The sequence below is a fragment of the Thunnus maccoyii genome, chromosome 21, assembly GCF_910596095.1.
Source record: "Thunnus maccoyii chromosome 21, fThuMac1.1, whole genome shotgun sequence".
In the NCBI taxonomy this organism is placed as follows: domain Eukaryota; kingdom Metazoa; phylum Chordata; class Actinopteri; order Scombriformes; family Scombridae; genus Thunnus; species Thunnus maccoyii.
Window position 1 is genome coordinate 3,834,305 of NC_056553.1, and position 18,116 is coordinate 3,852,420.

Here is an 18,116-nt window from a genome sequence, read left to right on the forward strand (position 1 = left end):
TATAGATTTGTATTACTGACAGTTTCACTACAGTTTCAGGGAAAAATGCAGAAATAAAGATTAAAGATTTGTTGGGAGAACTGATCTCACCTTCACGAACATGTAAATCTCTCCTGCAGCAGCTTTTTCTGTTTCTGTTTCAAATCTTGTTGAGTCACTCTATCAAAAAAAAAAAAAATCTCATCCGGACCAGCAGAGACGTGACTTTAACGACGCGACAGTTTTTCTTTCGTCTGTATGTCGACTGTCCAATAACCAGAGTAATCCACAGCACCAGTTGGTTCATCTTCATCAGCCAATGAGGAGGCTGCGGCTCTTCCTGTAGGACCCCTGGAGGTCCGCCCGGTGCCCATAGACCCTGCATCATCCAGAGCACATCTGAGTGTCCTTCAGCAGGGTTTAGGGTGAGTTACATGTGTTACCATAGAAGAAGAAGAGGAGGAGCGTCCGGGTCAGGGAGTTAGAGGCGAGGGTCGCAGGGTAAAGGTCGAAACGCCACCTCCATGTTTTCCTCCATGATGATGTCAAAACGGCACATCAGCGGCCTGGTAGAGAGGAGAGTACATGTGTTAGTACACGTTATGTATAATTAAGGCCGAATACATGGACAACACCAAAATATGTGGCAACGGTCGAGCAACGCTAAACCAAACTCCCTCCAGCCAGAGGAACGGTTCCTATTTAATTTTAGATTCTGCCTCAAAGTTATAAAAAACCCAAACCAGATTTTTCCAACCAAAATCTCTCTTTCCCCAACGCTGTAGTTTCTGTTCATTGTGAAGATAATCCCTCGGTTATTTCCACCATTATAAGCTTCTGTGAATATCTGAGTCATTATTTAAAGGATTCTCTGGATTGGGACTTCTGACCTCCTTCAGGAAAAAATGACAGATCTGTAATTACCAATAAAAGTCAAGTCTAACCAGTTTAAATGACTGGCACTAATCTGTAAAGTTAGCAACCTCCTTATTAGATACAATTCTGCAGAGTTGGTATATCTGTGATCATACATTGTAAGTGTGAAGTGTGAGCAATACGCTGCCCATGTGAGGGTAAAGGTTTAAGTACTTAAATAAGTTAAGACTTAAAGGAGACATATTCTGCACATTTCCACGTATGTTATATTTATATTCTGGGGCTCTACTGGAATATCTTTGCATGATTTCCAGTTCTAAACTCCTTATTTATCTTCTACTGGTTCTTTATGCAGCCCCTCAGTTCAGCCTCTGTCTGAAACAGGCCGTTTTAGCTCCTGTCTCTTTAAGGCCCGCCTCCCAATGAGCCCACTCTGTTCTGATTGGTCAGCTTCAGGAAGCTTCCTCTATATCTGAAGGCTACGTAAACAAACTATAGTAGCAGAATTTCACTTCTTTACATACGTTCACCTCAAGTTTTTGAACTTTGACTCTGTGTAAAATCACAAAAACCATGTTATGTCTCCTTTAATTGGGAATTTAAGGGAAAATAGAAGCTTTTAAGAGTTTGAGTAATCAGTGGTGGCAGATGCCAACAGTCATGTGCTTTTGAGCCAAGACCTGGCTACTTGTAGCGTAAAATAAAAAACCAGCTAAATGTCTTAAAGTTCAACACTGTGCGTTCAGGACCGACCTCTCAGGACGTTCCAGCGGTGTGAAGCGTATTCGCAGAAGTCTGATCTTGTAACGCGGGCCGATCACATTGCCGGTGTTGATGCGGAGGGAGATTTTCTGGACGTGCTGCAGATCCTCATCGAACTGGGCCAGCAGGCGTGTGGAGGTGTACTGCTCGAACCGGAGGAGCTTACTGAGAGGAAAGAAGAGGAGAATTAAAATTAGATGTTGCTTCACCGGCAGGCTGAAGGTCCCTGAAGGAAGACGCTGAAATGAGAACTGAGAGAGAGAGAGAGTGATGTAATTTCATATTACCCCATTATCTCTGGATAACAACATCATTTTCTCATGATAGCAGATTAATTATGTGGCTATCTTGAGAAAATGACCTTCTTTTCCAAGCAATTTCTCCTGTTATAGAAAACAACATTGTTATCCCTCAATAACAACATAATTAACTTGTGATCTTGACATAAACAAATTATAAATAATTGGATGTAAACTTTTAAAAGCACATCATCAAACAAAAACAAACAAAAAACAAAAGTTGGTAAAATAAAGTTTCTAAATAGAGAAAAAAAATCTTAGAATCTCGATGCAACGTTGATGATATTCAGAAAAATACTTAAAAGAGTTAATGGACAGAAAATTTAACAGAAAACGTACAAGTATCCAGAAAATTGCTCATTATATAATTGCTCTTAATCTAAGTTGATTAAAGGCAGACATTTTAACTGTACTTGTTATGTAAACCTCAGCAGACTGAGGTGTTGAAGTAGGGATGAGCAGAGAGCCCAGTATTTGTATTTGTATAACACAGAGACAGCACACCATGTAACATGTGCGTAGGGAAGAACTTCAGAAGTGATTATTGCTTTGCACTTTTCATTTATTGCCTATTTTTCACCACCTAACTTTGTGGAAAGGAGAAGAGGAACAACAGGTTATGGAGAGTCCCTTGGGAGCACTTTGCTTGTGTCAGTAGCTCAGTTTTATCTCTGAGGAACACCCCCAACTCCGGGAGTGATGTCCAAATTATGAAATGTGCTTCATGTAGCAGGTGGATGTGACTCCCCTCGTTGAGACCTGCTGATAGACGTCACAGCGGAGCAGAGGAGAGACACTGAGATAGTGATGTAACCGACCTGCGCGCTGGTATTTTTTTTTATCCCGAAAACAAATAACTTTTAAAATATTTGTATGAAACAAATACTATTTGTGCTTTGCCAAATAACGTATTTGTATTAGGGCACACCCCTATGTTGAAGACTCACTGGTCTACTCGAGCCTCTGTGAAGTTTCTGCCGCTGTGCAGCCGGATGTAGACGACTCCCCAGCGGAGATACTGGTTCCACGTCACCATGTCCACTCTGTAGTTCAGCTCTGACACAAACAGGACACAGACAGTCTAATCAAGCACCAATCCCGATCATCAGCCTTTTACTGTTAAATCCTAAAATATTCCTTCAAACAAACCAAAAATCTGACAGTTATTTAATGAGATAAGTTCTGTCTTGTTCAAAGGTAACAAGTGAAACACAAGAAATAGTTAGAAAAAGAAGTGGGAACAACTGTTGGACCCACACTGGCAAAATATTATGAAAAAAAAAGGTCTTGAAGACTAAAAATGAAACTAAACAACATGTTTAGGTTGATTTGTTTTGCAGTGTAACAGAAGATGATAAATAAAACAGAATAAATATTAAAAAACACTGAAATACAGGCACAATAAATCTGAAAGAGTTCAGATTCCCGTCAGACTTTAATGACAGTGTGTTGGACTCACTCTTGTAGGGCGGTGTTGCGGTGGTGCTGAAGAACACTTTGGTCTGTCCGAGTTGCAGCAGAGTTTCCCTCCACTGGCTGACGTCATAACCTGCAGGTGAGACCATACAGGTGATCAGACATAGTAAGAGGTTAAACTCTGCAGTGTGCTCACAAAACATGTAAGTTATGTTTTACTGGCCTGTAGTGACTGTTTATATGCACACAACAGTCTGATCAGGGTGTTTATTCAAGATCTGAGCAGAAACGATTAGTCGGTTAATTGTTTTCATCACGAAAATAGCGTAAAAAGACCAAACATTCCCTGTTTCCAGCTTCTCAGATGTGAGAATTTGATGCTTTTCTCTGACTTTTGGTTGGTTTTTTAGTCAAACAACAACAAAATATTATGATGGACTATATGGGCTCTAAGAAGTTGCATTTTTTTTCATTATATTCCAACATTTCATGGACTAATTGATTAATAGAAAAAATAATCTGTGGATGTCAAACAGAAAATTAATGGCAACTGTCTTGATAATCGATTAACTGTTTCAGTCATTTTTCAAGTAAAAATACCCCAAATTCTCTGCTTCCATCTTCTGTTTTTATCTGTTTCACTGTGAATTGAAAGTCTTTGGTCTGACATGTGAAGACATTATTTTGTCCTTCAGGCAAAACAATTTACAGATATTTACCTGAGAATTTGCAGATTTATTGATATTGAAAACAATCAGTAGTTGCAGCTTTGTTGTGCTTTTCTTTGTCTCATATGATAATAAAAATCAACATTTTGGCATTTTGGACAAAACAAGTGATATAAAGATGTCACCTTGTGATCAACATTTTCACTGTTTTCTGACATTTTATAGACTGATTCATTGATTAATTGACAAAATAAACTGAAGATTCATTGATAATGTAAAAATATACACAAATATACATTTTTCTGATTCAGATTGTAGGAAAAACTCCACATTAAATACATTATCTTCATCAGCATCATCATTATAAAATTCAGTGTGTCTGTGATTCATTAAAGTTTTCAGTTCCACAGCGACTCTTGACATCACGTTATCTCACGTAAAAATGAACCCAATGAGTTCAACAGATTTCAGGAGAGAAAGATTCAGATTGGTGCATCCTCACAGGAACGATTTTTACTCACATCAGAGTATTTGTTTAATGGGATTAATTGCAGAATATTTTCGTATCGATAGTTTAAGATGGAGAACAGTGTGATGAGCAGAGACCTTTATCTTCATGTCTGAAGGGTGAAAAGATTATTTAGGACTTGTTGCAGTTCATACTGGTTTACCACCAGATCAAGGATATCTTTATTATTCCTGAGGGGCAATTTGTTGTACAGCCGGCAGTAACCACATAACCAGAATAACCAAGAATACATAGACAATAAATACAATATAAAAATCACATTTAGTAATTTAAAAGGCTAAAAACTCTTTGGACAGAGGATGTCTAGGATCAACCAGGACTGACTGGACCTTCTTCAGAGTCCTAACCCTACAGATGAGGAAGGTCAGTCAAGGTCATGCCTGCAAATTATCTGCACACTCCCTGCACACCACCCTGCCATCTGTTTCTATTACCAGCTGACGATAAAGGTCACAAAGGCCCTTTAAACATTTTCTCACGTACCGAGCACAGGACAGGGCGCCGGTTTAAAGGCCTCACACTGCAGACACCTCCCGTCCAGGAAGTCGCTGTAGGACGAGCAGGGGTACCCTGTGAGGCTGCAGGTCCGGTTAAGAGAGCACAAGAACAGAAACACCGAGCGCTGGTGGTCGCACACGAAGTAAGATTTCCCTGTAGGAGAAAGACACAACGCTGCAGTGAGTGTGTGTTCGTGAGTGTGTGAGAGCATCTTTTAACTCAGGGGGGTGTTTTTACCTGAGAAGATGGTTTTGGGACACCCTGGTTGGTCGGCTCCTCCGTTAGCGTAGAAATCAATGTGGCCATGAGCTCCTCTCAGGCCAAACGCTAGAAAACACACAGAATATAGATTCAATCAAGTGTAATACTGTCACATATTTTAAGTGTTGTAAATATGGATTTTTGATGTGTGTTATGAAACTAAAGTTCTGTTTTGAGCTGATTATTCAGTATCAGTAACTTTGACCACAAAGTTTTTGGAAGACAGAAAAAAGATGTTTTATATCATGTTTAGTGAATTGACAACAAGTTTATCTGCACTAACATCTCTGAGACAAACTCCTCCTGTGAGTTTATTTATTATCAGAGAAAAGTGGATTCAGATGCTCACAGTTCATGTCGGTGTGAAGTACGTCCACAAACATGGCGTCTGATGGGTCCAACCTCTCGTCTGGCATGGCGCTGGTAAACATCGGCCCCGCCGGGTCCAAACCTGGAGGAGATACAAACTCTGAAGGACTCTTAATGCGTAAAACCCTTTATCTGCTTTATCTTTAAGTTGTGATCGTCATCAAACCCAGCTGTCTTAATGAGCTCTTTCGGTTTAATTTAATCTCAGTACATGGAGCCAAAAATGTCCAAAAGCCTGAATCCCAGAGTGTTTTATTTATAACATGACTTCACTGGTATTAAAGTTTATCACCTCAGCAAATTAGATTATTCATTCCTGCAGACTTTTAACAACTTAATCTCCTATCTGCTGGGATTTTTGGCAACTAAAATTCTTCCTCAACCAAGCATCCTGATTCTTTTACCTGTGATCCGTCCAATCTTTCCCTTCAGGTTTGCTCCTACAAATCCAGCCAGGTGAGCTCCCAGACTGACACCGATCAGGTGAACTGAGCTCAGAGGGGCTCCTGCCTCCTGCAGACACACAGCATTCAAAACTCACTGTTACATTTGAGGGACTCTCTGTTTGTCTTTCAGCTCCCGTTTTATAAGACAAACACAGATGGAAAACATTACTGGACTTATATGCAAACGGATGACAGTTTCTGCTTTTTTCTTTGTGTTTATTAGAACAAACACATCTATTTCTGCATCTTGTAAAGGCCCGGAGACATAAAATAAACACCTCCACTAACGTCATACAAGATTATACCATCTCATGAAATAAAACATTAACCTTTAGATGCATGCACAATGCATTTATTGGCTGCTGTCTACTAACTAAACTGATTACGAGATGAAACTCAACCACTTCCATTAAACAATTTCCTGGCCTGAACTTGCAAATGTTGACCTTTTATCCTCTTGTTCTCAGCAGAAACAAGTAGTGAACTCAACACTGACATATTATCAGCTTTTAAGTTGATATGTTGAGCTTGTCAGCAAACAGTTGCTTATTTCCACATCCAGCAGTTACGGAGCAACATTATCATTCATGTGGAGTCGTGTTTCTGTCCACCTGGTGAATGTAAGTCCAATATTCACTCTCTTTTAGCTCTGTTTTTACTCTCTACCAACTCCTGAGGGAAATATCTGGTTCTTTAGCTGCTAAATGCTCCACTATGATCACCAGCTAGTCTACAGCTAACTGTGTCTGTTTGGTGCTGAGCAGGTAGTGTACAGCGGCTTTTTACAGCTTTTTTCTCTGAAAACGACGCTATGAGAGCGCTGAGAGTGAACCAGAACAGTAAAAGTTGCAGCCGGACAGATAAACAATGAGCTGAAACTCACTATAAAGCTCCGTAAAGCCGAGAGGAGCTGCAGAGTCTCTGATAATTCTCTGTAGGTTCATCACTACGAGCCACAACCAACACATTACACACTGACAGATCATAGATTCTTATTATAAAAATGTAATTAATAGCTGCTTTAAAGCTGCATTCATTGATTTTTTTTGGCCACTTGGGGGCAGCAGAACTTCACAACAACTCAAAATACACCAAAACTAACATTGTTTACTTATTTACACATCCAGCAGACACAGACCAACGTAATCATGTGATTGGAGTCATGTTTGTGTCAACCAGATGAAGTCTAATATTCATTCTCCTTTTGGCTCTAGTTTATTCTCAATCAACTCCTGTGAAAAACGTCTCACCTGCATAGTCATGATGAACGCGGTCAGGTTTTGGGCCGCCTCCCTTGTGTAGGTCACAGCGGTGAAGTAGTTGAGGTTGGCGGCGCCTTTGTTCCAGTCCACCACGATGACGTTCATGTCCTCCTGCTTGGCCAGCAGGTGGACGATGTGGTCGATCCAGATAGGGGGCGCTCCGGTGGGCCGGTAGCCGTGGATGACGAAGGCGGTGGGGCGGGAGACGTCGAAGAGCGGCTGAGAGGACAGGTGGTGGTGGTCGAGCTCGCGGCCACAGTCCAGGTTGGAGCGGGTGTAGAGCAGCAGCCGGACATACAGTCTGGTTCCCATGAAGCAGTGCGACAGATTGAGGTCTGTGAAGTTATCGCAATACTCGCCAGCGCCGCTCTCCTCCTCACCTGGACGACAACATGGAGGACATTTTCTGTCAAACCTCACATGCCCAAAGTTCCCCTCCAGACATGTTTTAAGACAAAAAACGTTGAAATTTCTTTTGAATATGTAAATATTGGTCATTTAAAAAGTTTAACTGATGTCTACCTCACTGAAAAATCCATTCTCAGTGTTTCCACACAAGCACGTTTCATACTGGACCATGATTGGCTCCAAACAAGCTGTGATGTCATAGTCATTTTTAAGTGAGGAGGGACTTAAACCTAAAAATCCAGAAAAAAAGACAGGGACTGGCTACTTAAGTAAAATGTTTCATGCAATAATTTTACTTAGTTGTATGTCTACACTGTGATATTACTACTTTTTATCTAAGTACAAGATGTAACTGTCTGTCTAGTGTCTTGTCTTATAGTCTGTATTGTTTTTGCACTTCAGTCTCCTGCACAGATTTGTTCAGTTTATGTCATGTGTTTCATGTCTTGCACTGCCTCCCTGTTTAACTGTTTAACAGTATTTCATCCTAAATACATACTTGTATATGGAGGGTTGACAATAAAGAGAGTCTGAGTGTAAATACTTCTTCCAGCGCTGTTTTTTGCTGTGGTGGAGAGTTCACACTGTGTTGGCCTTTTACTTTAAGATGCTTTTTTAAAGTATATTTAACCGACAGGAAATGACATGCAACAAAGGTCCTCGTCTGGATTTGAACTGTCGACGTAGCAGTGACAAGATCAGCCTCACTTCTCTCTGTGATGAAACTTTCTGAAACTTCTGCTCTTTCAGCCTCAGACAGTCATGAGTAAACAAATCTCTTCAGACAGACGTTAAGCAACATGAACAAACACATGATGAGGTCAAAGGTCCCTGAAGAAGACCAGGAACAAGACCAGGAATGTGTTGGACCAAGACACAAACTAAAGGTGAGCACAGAGAGTTGTTTTCTTCAGCTGTTATAAACTGTCTTTACAGTCTGTGATGAAATATTATAAACTCAAGGTTCACTTACTTCTTAAACTTTGAGTTCAGAACATTTTACAACAGATACATGAGGAATAAATGTCCACACTCGAATGCTGTTTTGCGGTGAAGCAACGAACTTTCAACAACCTCGTGACATAAAATTCAAAGTAGATTTTACTCGTTTCACTCAAGTCAAACCACACTTATGTTTTTGACTTTATAGAGGTCAAGAGGGAACCGACTATCCTGCCATTAAAGCTGGTTTTAAATGATTAAATGGTTCCTACTTTACGCTTTCTTTTCTCTGATTATATTGGAAGAAGTTACTGAGTTTTACTGTCTATGTAATGTTTCTCTGTATGTCTTGAATTGTGTTTGCTATGAGAAAGGGGAAGAGTAAATATAAATAAATTAGAGTTAAATTAAATATAAGAAGCACTATAATTAGCTGTAATGTAGTGATAAATATGATGTATATACTCCTTTTTAATAATCATAGTACAGGGTATTAGGTAAAGGTTAGCGTGGTATTAATCTGTCTTACGTTTCACCGTCTGACCCACTTCAACCTGTGTCCTTCCACCTTTCACCGTAACGTTTCGTCGTCTGTGCCAAAGGTCAAAGGTTAATTCAGTCTGACTGTAAACTGCAGGATCAGTTCTTTGTCTGGTTACCCACCAAGTGACAGTGAGTTCTGTTTGGGTCTCTTTAGCTCCATGATGTGAGGATTAAGCTGGCAGTCAGGAGAGATAGAGAATCTTTAGCCTGTTTAAAGTGTCCTTTAGTCTGTACAATGTTGTTTCCAGGATGAAGACGGGCTGATATTCACACTAAATACCCATTTTATTACCACATCTAACGACGAGCCTCACGCAAGAAGCAAACAGATTTGTTCTTAAGACGCACTTTGAGGTACGAACATAAATTTATGACTTCAGAGCCGTCGTACGAGTCGTAAAAGGTCTCTTCACAAGGGGACACTAATTAGACTTAAACCATAATGCCTTAATCTAAATGTATTTTAAGTTTAAATATGACAAAGGAATCAACTAAAATGAAATATATCTGTTCGCCATCTCATCATCATCATGGCTGCCAGTTTACTGGAAGGTTTTTTCAATGTGCTGACGTTTATGTCAGTAGTAGTTAATAATAATAAACTTTATTTATATAACACTTTTCTTAACAGAGTCACAAAGTGCTTTACAAAAAGAAAATAAAACCAGATAGGATAAAAAGAAAGTAGAGACAATAAAATGAATCAGATCAAATAAATAAAAGCAAATATCAAACATTTCCAAAAGCTTTTACAGAGAGGAAAGTTTGAAGAAGAGATTTAAAAGAAGTGAATTAGTGTGTCAGAGTTCAGCAGGCAGAGATAGTGTTGGAGCTCTAATAGCAAAAGCCTGATCACCATTAGTCACCAATCGGAGGAACCAGCAGGACTCCATCTACAGATCTTAACCCTCCTGTTGTCCTCAGGTCAATTTTGACCCGGGAGGACAACAGGTGTCATTATGTGCTGTCATCTAAAAAAATTAAAATGGTTTTAAAACAGTATCCTTACTAAACTTTCACATATTTTCCTCTGATCTCAACTATAGTTAAAATAATTCATAATTTCTTAGTCAGGATGCTGTTTTGAAACCCGGGTCAAAATTGACCCGAGGACAACAGGAGGGTTAAGGGCTGAGAGGACACATACCAGGTCAATAAGTCAGAGATGTATGTAGGTGAAGGCTGTTCAAGGCTTTAAAGGTGAGCAATAACAGAGAGCCGGTGTAGAGAGGCAGCACAGGGGTGATGTGATCAAGCCTCTTTGTTCCAGTAATAAGTCGAGCAGCAGCGTTTTGTACCAGTTAGAGATGGAAGAGGAGTAAAGTGCGTTGCAGTGATCGAGCGGAGAACAGATAAAAGCATGTACAGCGTTTTGTAAATCAGCTACTGATAAAAAATGACCTAATTTTAAAGATTATCTTTAACTGGAAGAAACATGACTTGACAACATTTTTGACCTGATTATCAAAACAGAAGTTCAGCAGCAGACGAGGTGATGAAACGACCTCAGACTTATCATCATTACATTTAAGGAAGTTGCATTAATTGATTTTTGGCCACTTCAAAACAACTTGAAAAACACCAAAACTAACATATTGTTACTTCATAAAGTCGTTATGTGTGGAAAACTGATTGGATGGTGTTTGTGTCCACCTGATGAGGTTAATATACAACACAAGAACAACGCCGTCAGTCTCCATCATAGCTTCAAACACAACTAGTTAGCTTTAGTTTAGCATCAGGGCTCGCTGACCGTGGCGGTCGGTGATCTCCTCTCTGCAATTAGCACACACGAGTGCGACACTGCCCTCAATAGGATCAGGCTGCTATAAAAAAACACCTCATCTTATCTCCACTTGTCCCACCCTGAACACAAGAGGTGATTACAGCTGTCAATCACAGGAGGAGGGCGGGAACAGCTGAGGGGGGGGGGATGGCCCCAATCCAGCCACACACACACACACATACACACACACACACACACACACACACACACACACACACACACACACATACACACTGTATATTTACTTTTACCACCACCAGACAGAAACAGAAACAAGCTTTTCCATTTTAAACTTAAAGCTCACACTGGAGCGGATGGGGGGGCAGGTTGACTTTAAATAATCTGTTCCTTCCTACACTTCACTAAGCTGTTTCTGTCTGCAGTCACACACACACACACACACACACACACACACACACACACACACACACACACGCGCGTACGCACACATATTGCATGTTTGTGGGTATTTTTGTCTTGCACGATCAGTCCCTTAAAGATAAGGACTGAACTGTAAGCACATTTGAGATGTCACAGTGACCAGACATTCCTCTTTTTTTCTCTCATGGTAAATAAACAGAATTATTGGTGTTTTTTCTTCTTACCTTTGCAGAGCATGAGGAGTCCCAGCAGACCCAGGAGTCTGCAGGGCAGCATCCTTCCAACCAGCACAGAGACGTAGAGGGAATGACAGAGAGGAAGAAGCAGACAGGGAGGGAAGGAGCTCTCTGGACGCAGAGTGAAGGAGGGACTGACTGGACGAGGGAGGGATTGGTGTTAGAAACCGGGAGGGAGGTGTCATCTCTTTAGAGTAAGGATCAGTTTCTAGAGGGATGGAGAGGTGGAGACAGACAGAGAGGGAGGGAGAGAGAGAAAAGTAAGGAAGTTTAATAAATTAGCTAGAGACAGCGAGTAGAGAGACAAGGGCAGCGGTTACTGATAGGGAGGGAAAAAAGGTCAGTGTTAGTTATCATCAGAGGATCCAAAATGTTTAAAACTAAGAAGTCATGTGGTAGAAAAAAAAATAATGACGTGGAAATACGAAAGAACAGATTAACAAACCGCGGGAATGGATTGCTAATCCAAGCACACGGATTAATTAACCACGCACGGGGATTGGCAATCCAATTGCACGGGTGTCTTAAAACAACAGTCAGGTGCACATATGAACAGTGAAAGAGGTTTTTCCTCGCTGTAATCATTCCTCCTGTTCATACTGGATATTAAAAGATTCCCTTCAAATGTGCTTTCAATGTAAGTGATGGAGGCCAAAATCCACAGTGTGTCCACACAGTCATTTAAAAGTTGATGTGAAGCTTATATGAGTCTTCAGCAGTCTGAGTTAGTCACATCAAGTGGATATCTGACACATTTACAGTCTTTTTAGCATCAAATTCCCTCTTTGTGTTTCCTCGGACAGTGTTTCCCTGTTGAGCTGCAGGTGGAAGTATAGTAACAAAAAGAGGAACTTTGACACTAAAAAGACTGTAATGTTGAAAGATATCTACTTGATTTGACTCATCTGGACGCTGAAGCTTCATATTAGCTTCAGATCAACTTTTAAATACGTTTTTGCACAGAAGGAGGACTGTGGGTATTTTAATCTTCTATTAGGTGACTGTGTAACATCTTCTCAGGGACAACAGATGATAAGCCAATAATAGAGATAAGATAAGATAAACCAATTAATAAAAATATTTTGTAGATACATTTTATGATGCAAAGAATAACCTAAATTTGGCTCGTAGAAATATATCCTGTGTGAGAAGAAAAACTGCTTACTAGTAACTAGAGTAAGTACTAATTAGTGTTTGCTTCTGTGGATTATAGCAAACATGAAAAGACATTTATTGAGCACAGGATACATTTTTGTTTGCTTAAATTAAATCTGATTCATGTGCATGCAAAAAATATTTGTCTATTTTAATGTATTTCTGGTAGTGACATGTTATGACTATTTTATGTAGAAAAGCCTAACGAGGGACAGGGGTAGCAAATTAGCCTTGACTATAAATCCTATATGCAATACATCTGTTTCATGTTATTTTAACCTGTTACAATGTTTTTTGCATCGTCCCTGACAAATAAACTAATAAATAAATGAAAAAATAAATGTCGCATCTCAGATGCATCACTAGAGTTGCAACTAACGATTGTTATTATCATTATCGATTAATCTGTCAATTGTTTTCTCAATTTGTTGTTTAGTCCATGAAAAGTGAGAAAATAGTGAAAAATGTCGATCACTGTTTCCTGAAGCCCAAAGTGACAAATGTCTTGTTTTGACCACAATTCAAAGATATTCAGTTTACTGTCATAGAGGCCAAAAAAACCCCCCAGAAAATATTCACTTCTGAGAAGCTGGAATCAGAGAATTTGGATATTTTTTTCATGAAAAATGATTCCAAACAATTAATCGATCATCAAAGATAGTTGGCGATTAGTTTAATAGTTGACAACTAATTGATTAATTGACTAATTGTTGAAGCTCTAAATTCAATGTTGCATGTTTGGATTCAATTTTCTGTCAAAACAGCACAGAAAAGCAACACTTCACCAGTGAGTTCAGAAATCTCTGATGTTGGACGTCTTGTTTGGGTCTTGTGTGGGTATAATTTCAGCTGCTGTAATGAAAGTCATAAAAACACTGTTAAAAGTACATTTTACATTATAATACAACACAGAGTTCAGTGGAAAAACTGACAACAAAGATGGACATGAAAACCTGGTAGTTGGTCCTGTGGGGTTAAAATATGATTGTGGGTAAATGTGTACAGTCATAACTGGGAGCCACACCGGTTATTAATAGCTCCACAGGCTCTGACCACGCAGCGCCCAGCCCAGCCTGCCCTGTACTCACTCAGCTCAACATCAACACATGTAATTTCACATGCAGAGAGCCAGACTCCAAAAACACTTCAAACACAGGGAAACTGAGCCGAGGGTTACAGTAATGTAAGACTGTAACTGTATAATCAATGGTTGGACGACAGAACAGGAGCTCTGGTCGACCGCTGAAAGTCATCGAGAGCGACCAGCGTGTAGGCGACTCGCTCACTGGGGGGTTCAGAGAAGAGGTGCAGTACAACCTCTGCAAAATGTGTTTATCAAAGGGAAAACTGCAACCTTCATGATCTGATCACAACCAGAAACATGAACAGAACATGAAGTTTGTGAAAAGCATTTAGTTATTTAATTGTTCTGCCATCTTGGAAATAACTTCTTCATTTGGTGGCAAAAACGAATGTCATATATTAAAGAATTAAAGATTTAATTGTATTTTTAGCAGCTCTATGGATGGTAATGTGTGTTGGTGAGACCCCCACTTTGGTCTCAACTGAAATATCTCAAAAACTGTTAGATGGATCGTCATGAAGTTTCATTTCATCAAGTTTGAGTAAAATGTCTCAACAACGATTGGACTTAAAATTTGATTCACACGTTCATGTTCCCATTGGGATGAATTGTAATAACTTTGGTGATCTGTTAACTTTTTCTTTCGCGCCATCATCAGCTCAAATTTTTAATTTGTCCAATAACTTTACTTCATAACCTTCAAAACTTTATTATAACTAATATCTTCATCAGCCTCAGCTGTACTTTGTATTTATTGATAGTAAACAAATTTTAGCATTTTAATAAATGAACTTCCCCAAATATTTATGCAAGCAGTCAAATAATAAGAAATGTAGATGAGGTTAAATACTTCAGTGTTATTCTTGGATTCACATCAGGAAGATGAGCCAAACACTGAAGTATAACATTTCTATATTTGGACATAATAGAAACTCATTAATTGTTGCGGCATCCAGCTTATATCTGAACATCATCTCAACTGCATTTCATGCTGGTCTCAGTAAAGCTGGATAGTATTAAAACCAATTAGGTCACTCAACAAGCTCTGAAAGTCTTCTGCACCAGTATTGTGACATAGTGACTGTAGTCAATATAACATGTTGAACTCTGAGAATTTAGTTTTGTATTCAACCACTGAAAAGCTTTGTACAAGTTTGTTCAGAGCAAATGATCAGAGCCTCACGGTCCACTTGTTAGTGGAGACAGTAGACTTCCTGTAAGAAGCTCTGCCTTTTCATTTAAGGCCATTAAGGACTGGATCCAGATCCCTGATGCCTTGAAAAAATAAGCAGATTGTCATATTTTTTCCTGTGATGTCAAAAAATAGATTTTTAGGAAACCAGTCAGTCAACATTCATGACTGGTGGAGGAAGTAATACACTAAACTCAACATTAGAGATGGTAAACAATGGGAACGTCTGTGCAACCTGCAGTTTTTCTGCTTCATAATGGGTCAAAAATCATTTTATTTCTCTTATATTTATTCTTCTTGTTGCTGTTTTACTTGCTCTTAACATCCTTATTGTATGAATTTCATTTATATTACAGACATTTTTACTAAATCTTTATTGTTTGTTGTGTTTTTATTGTGTTTATGTTCATGGTTTTGTGTTTTTATGGCGACTTCCTGTTGTGGGACAATAAAGATCTGAACTGAACTTGACGTTTGCGTGAGTGAACCGTTACAGTGAACAACATGTCTGATTTATTTCTGTCAAAGTTACATGATAATATGGTTGAAGGAGGGATTGATTTGTGACGTCTGCACTGCATCACCAGACAACGTCAACTTTAACAAAAATCAAAGAAGACATTTTGTGGTGAATTAACTTTATTCAGCTTTAAAGTAAAATTACAGTAAAAATCACCCCTGACTGGACAGACTGTGCCCCAAAAAATGTGCTTCGTGTCTAAATCTTCTTTTCGAAATGTCAAAGTTCTTGTATTCACGGTGCTTCAGCAGACAGGTCTGAACAGGTGAGGAGCCAGGTAAAAGGTCACTGGAGGTTACAATGTTCTGGCTGGTTAAAGAGCTTATCTTTAGAGGCCACGCCCTCTCATCAGTCACCTGACCGGGCGAATAAAGAGAGGCCTGCGTGGATCAGGGTGAAGAGATTATAAAACCAGCGATGAGCGATCAGGCTTAACTATTTTTTTTTTTAAATTAAACTTTATTTATCCAGAGAAGGTTGACAGACTGTAAAACCTTGTAAGAAAACATACAGCTGAGTTGAAGAATCACATTGTTTTTAAAAAAAAGAGTCGTCACTTTTATCATTTGGGAATTTTACAGTAAAATTTAATTTCAGCGTATTTCCTGCGAACACAGTCTAGTAAAAATGCAGCCATTTTGTAAAATCATCATCGTTTGACTTTATTTTTTAAAAGTTAACTCTTAATATTCAGAGTTTAAAGTATTGTTAGTGACCTAAAATACATTCATGTTCAATGATGACTGGTGTTTGCTCTATTTATGACAGAAAGCCTTGTTTTTTTCATTATGATATTTGAATGTTACATTAATTTCTTGGTGTGTTTTTACTAACAAAACCTTGTAAAAAACAGTACAGTGATGCTGTAAAATAATGAGTGTTGACCTTATTTTTAAAAGAGAGACTGACAGTTTTGGGGAATAAAAAGATTTGATTGTAAATTGATGGCAGAAAATCTACAAACAGCTATTAGCTGTAAATTTATAGACACTCAACAATATTCAAAAGTGAGAAACGAGTGTAAATTTTACTGCATATTGTAAGTAAATGAACTTTTTTTGTTTTACAGTGTGCAGCTGCTCCACACTTGGTCATTTTTATAATCCCAGAAGGTGGTTTAACAACACTTACTTCTGTCCTGAAGATAACTCTTTTTACCATCTGGATGAAGAAATATTCAGTCCGCTGCATGATAAAAAGGATTTTTAACCTTTTTCCCACATTGTAGCTCAGTTTCCTGTCCAGTAAGCCTCCAGCCACCGAATTTGTTGGATTAAGGAATTTAGAAAGTCACAAGTTGGGAAAAGGCTGAAAAATCTTTATATCATGCAGCAGATGTGATATTTTTTCATCCAGATGTTTAGAGAAGTCTTTGAATATTCTGGAAGTATCTTCAGAACAGCAGTAAGTGTTTTATAACCTTCTTGGTTTTTGCAGAGCGTTTAGCTCAGTGACTTTGATGTAAAGCTAATAAATGAGAAGCTGTAAAGAAACTCAGTGTAAACATCACAGAGCCTCAATGAAGTGTAGGATAAATCAGATAAAAATATACTGTATCTGTGACACTTATTCAGAATCTAAAACAGTTTTTTAGTTTTTTCCCTGAAATTAAAGACACATGATGTAATTCATAAGATGGGGGGGGGGGGGGGGGGGGGGGGGGGGGATCAAAAGCTTAACGAGGTTTTGTTGTTGTTCCACTTCCTCACTTTCAGACACTTAAATGCTACAATTATGACGTCAACTTACAGCAAAATAACAAAGTTTTGTTCCACTTTTAGGTAATGTGATGACACCTAGAGCTGCTGCACTTATTGAATTAAGTTTGTGAGATGCAGCTAAAAGCCCCAAAAGATAGAAAGTGGACTTTAGAGCTCAGATAATGTTGTTACATTCTCTGTTTCAAAGGTTAAATATGAACTTTGATGCTCAGATTCTGTATATTTTTGCTTCTTTTAGTCAATTGGACATTGAACAGAATGCAACCGTAAAACCTAATTAGATTTTGTATTAAATTAACTAAACTAAAAATTCAAATATGGATATGAGAATCCAGTTACAATCCTATAAATGTTTATTTCTGGGTATTAGTGTAAAGGTGGTCATATTGTGTGTGTGTTTTTTTTTACAATAAACATTTGACATGATGAAGGCACTTGAAAATATACTTTATATTACTTTGATGTTTCATTTGATTTCTTTAAACTTTTTTTTTTTTCTCTAGAGAATAAATATGAAACAAAAGTCAAATAATTCAAACCTTTCTGACACAGAAAGAAGAAATCAGTGTTGAAATGTAAAACCATCACTGAGTTTGTTTACTAAATATTTAGTCAATGTTGATCTATAGAGGGAACCATAAAGTGCATCTTTGGATGGATGGAAAAACAAAAGCCCATAAAGAATTAATAAACAGTTATTGATTAGTTTGGGTTACGTTCAGCAAATTGTTCCCAAATTTAAACCTTCGACTGGACTGAAAACAAATAAAAACAAACGCAAAA

The 18,116-nt window shown here is 38.6% G+C and overlaps 1 protein-coding gene across 3 annotated transcripts; it reads right to left on the minus strand.

Annotated features, from left to right (window-relative positions):
• Positions 1–397: 397 nt before the first annotated feature.
• Positions 398–11,720, minus strand: lipib (lipase, member Ib). 3 transcript variants are annotated; one of them, XM_042398630.1, is made up of 10 exons: positions 11,650–11,720; positions 7,354–7,745; positions 6,062–6,170; positions 5,638–5,739; positions 5,265–5,354; positions 5,013–5,180; positions 3,376–3,465; positions 2,864–2,972; positions 1,609–1,782; positions 398–545 (listed from the first exon to the last, which is right to left on the minus strand). In XM_042398630.1, the coding sequence occupies exons 1-10, from the start codon at positions 11,699–11,701 to the stop codon at positions 461–463; spliced, it is 1,371 nt and encodes a 456-aa protein (XP_042254564.1). In that variant the 5' UTR covers positions 11,702–11,720; the 3' UTR covers positions 398–460. The 3 variants fall into 3 exon arrangements, with proteins under 3 accessions (XP_042254564.1, XP_042254565.1, XP_042254563.1); XM_042398631.1 differs by lacking the exon at positions 11,650–11,720 and adding an exon at positions 7,888–8,295; XM_042398629.1 differs by lacking the exon at positions 11,650–11,720 and having other exon boundaries at positions 7,354–7,869.
• Between the last annotated feature and the right edge of the window lie 6,396 nt (positions 11,721–18,116).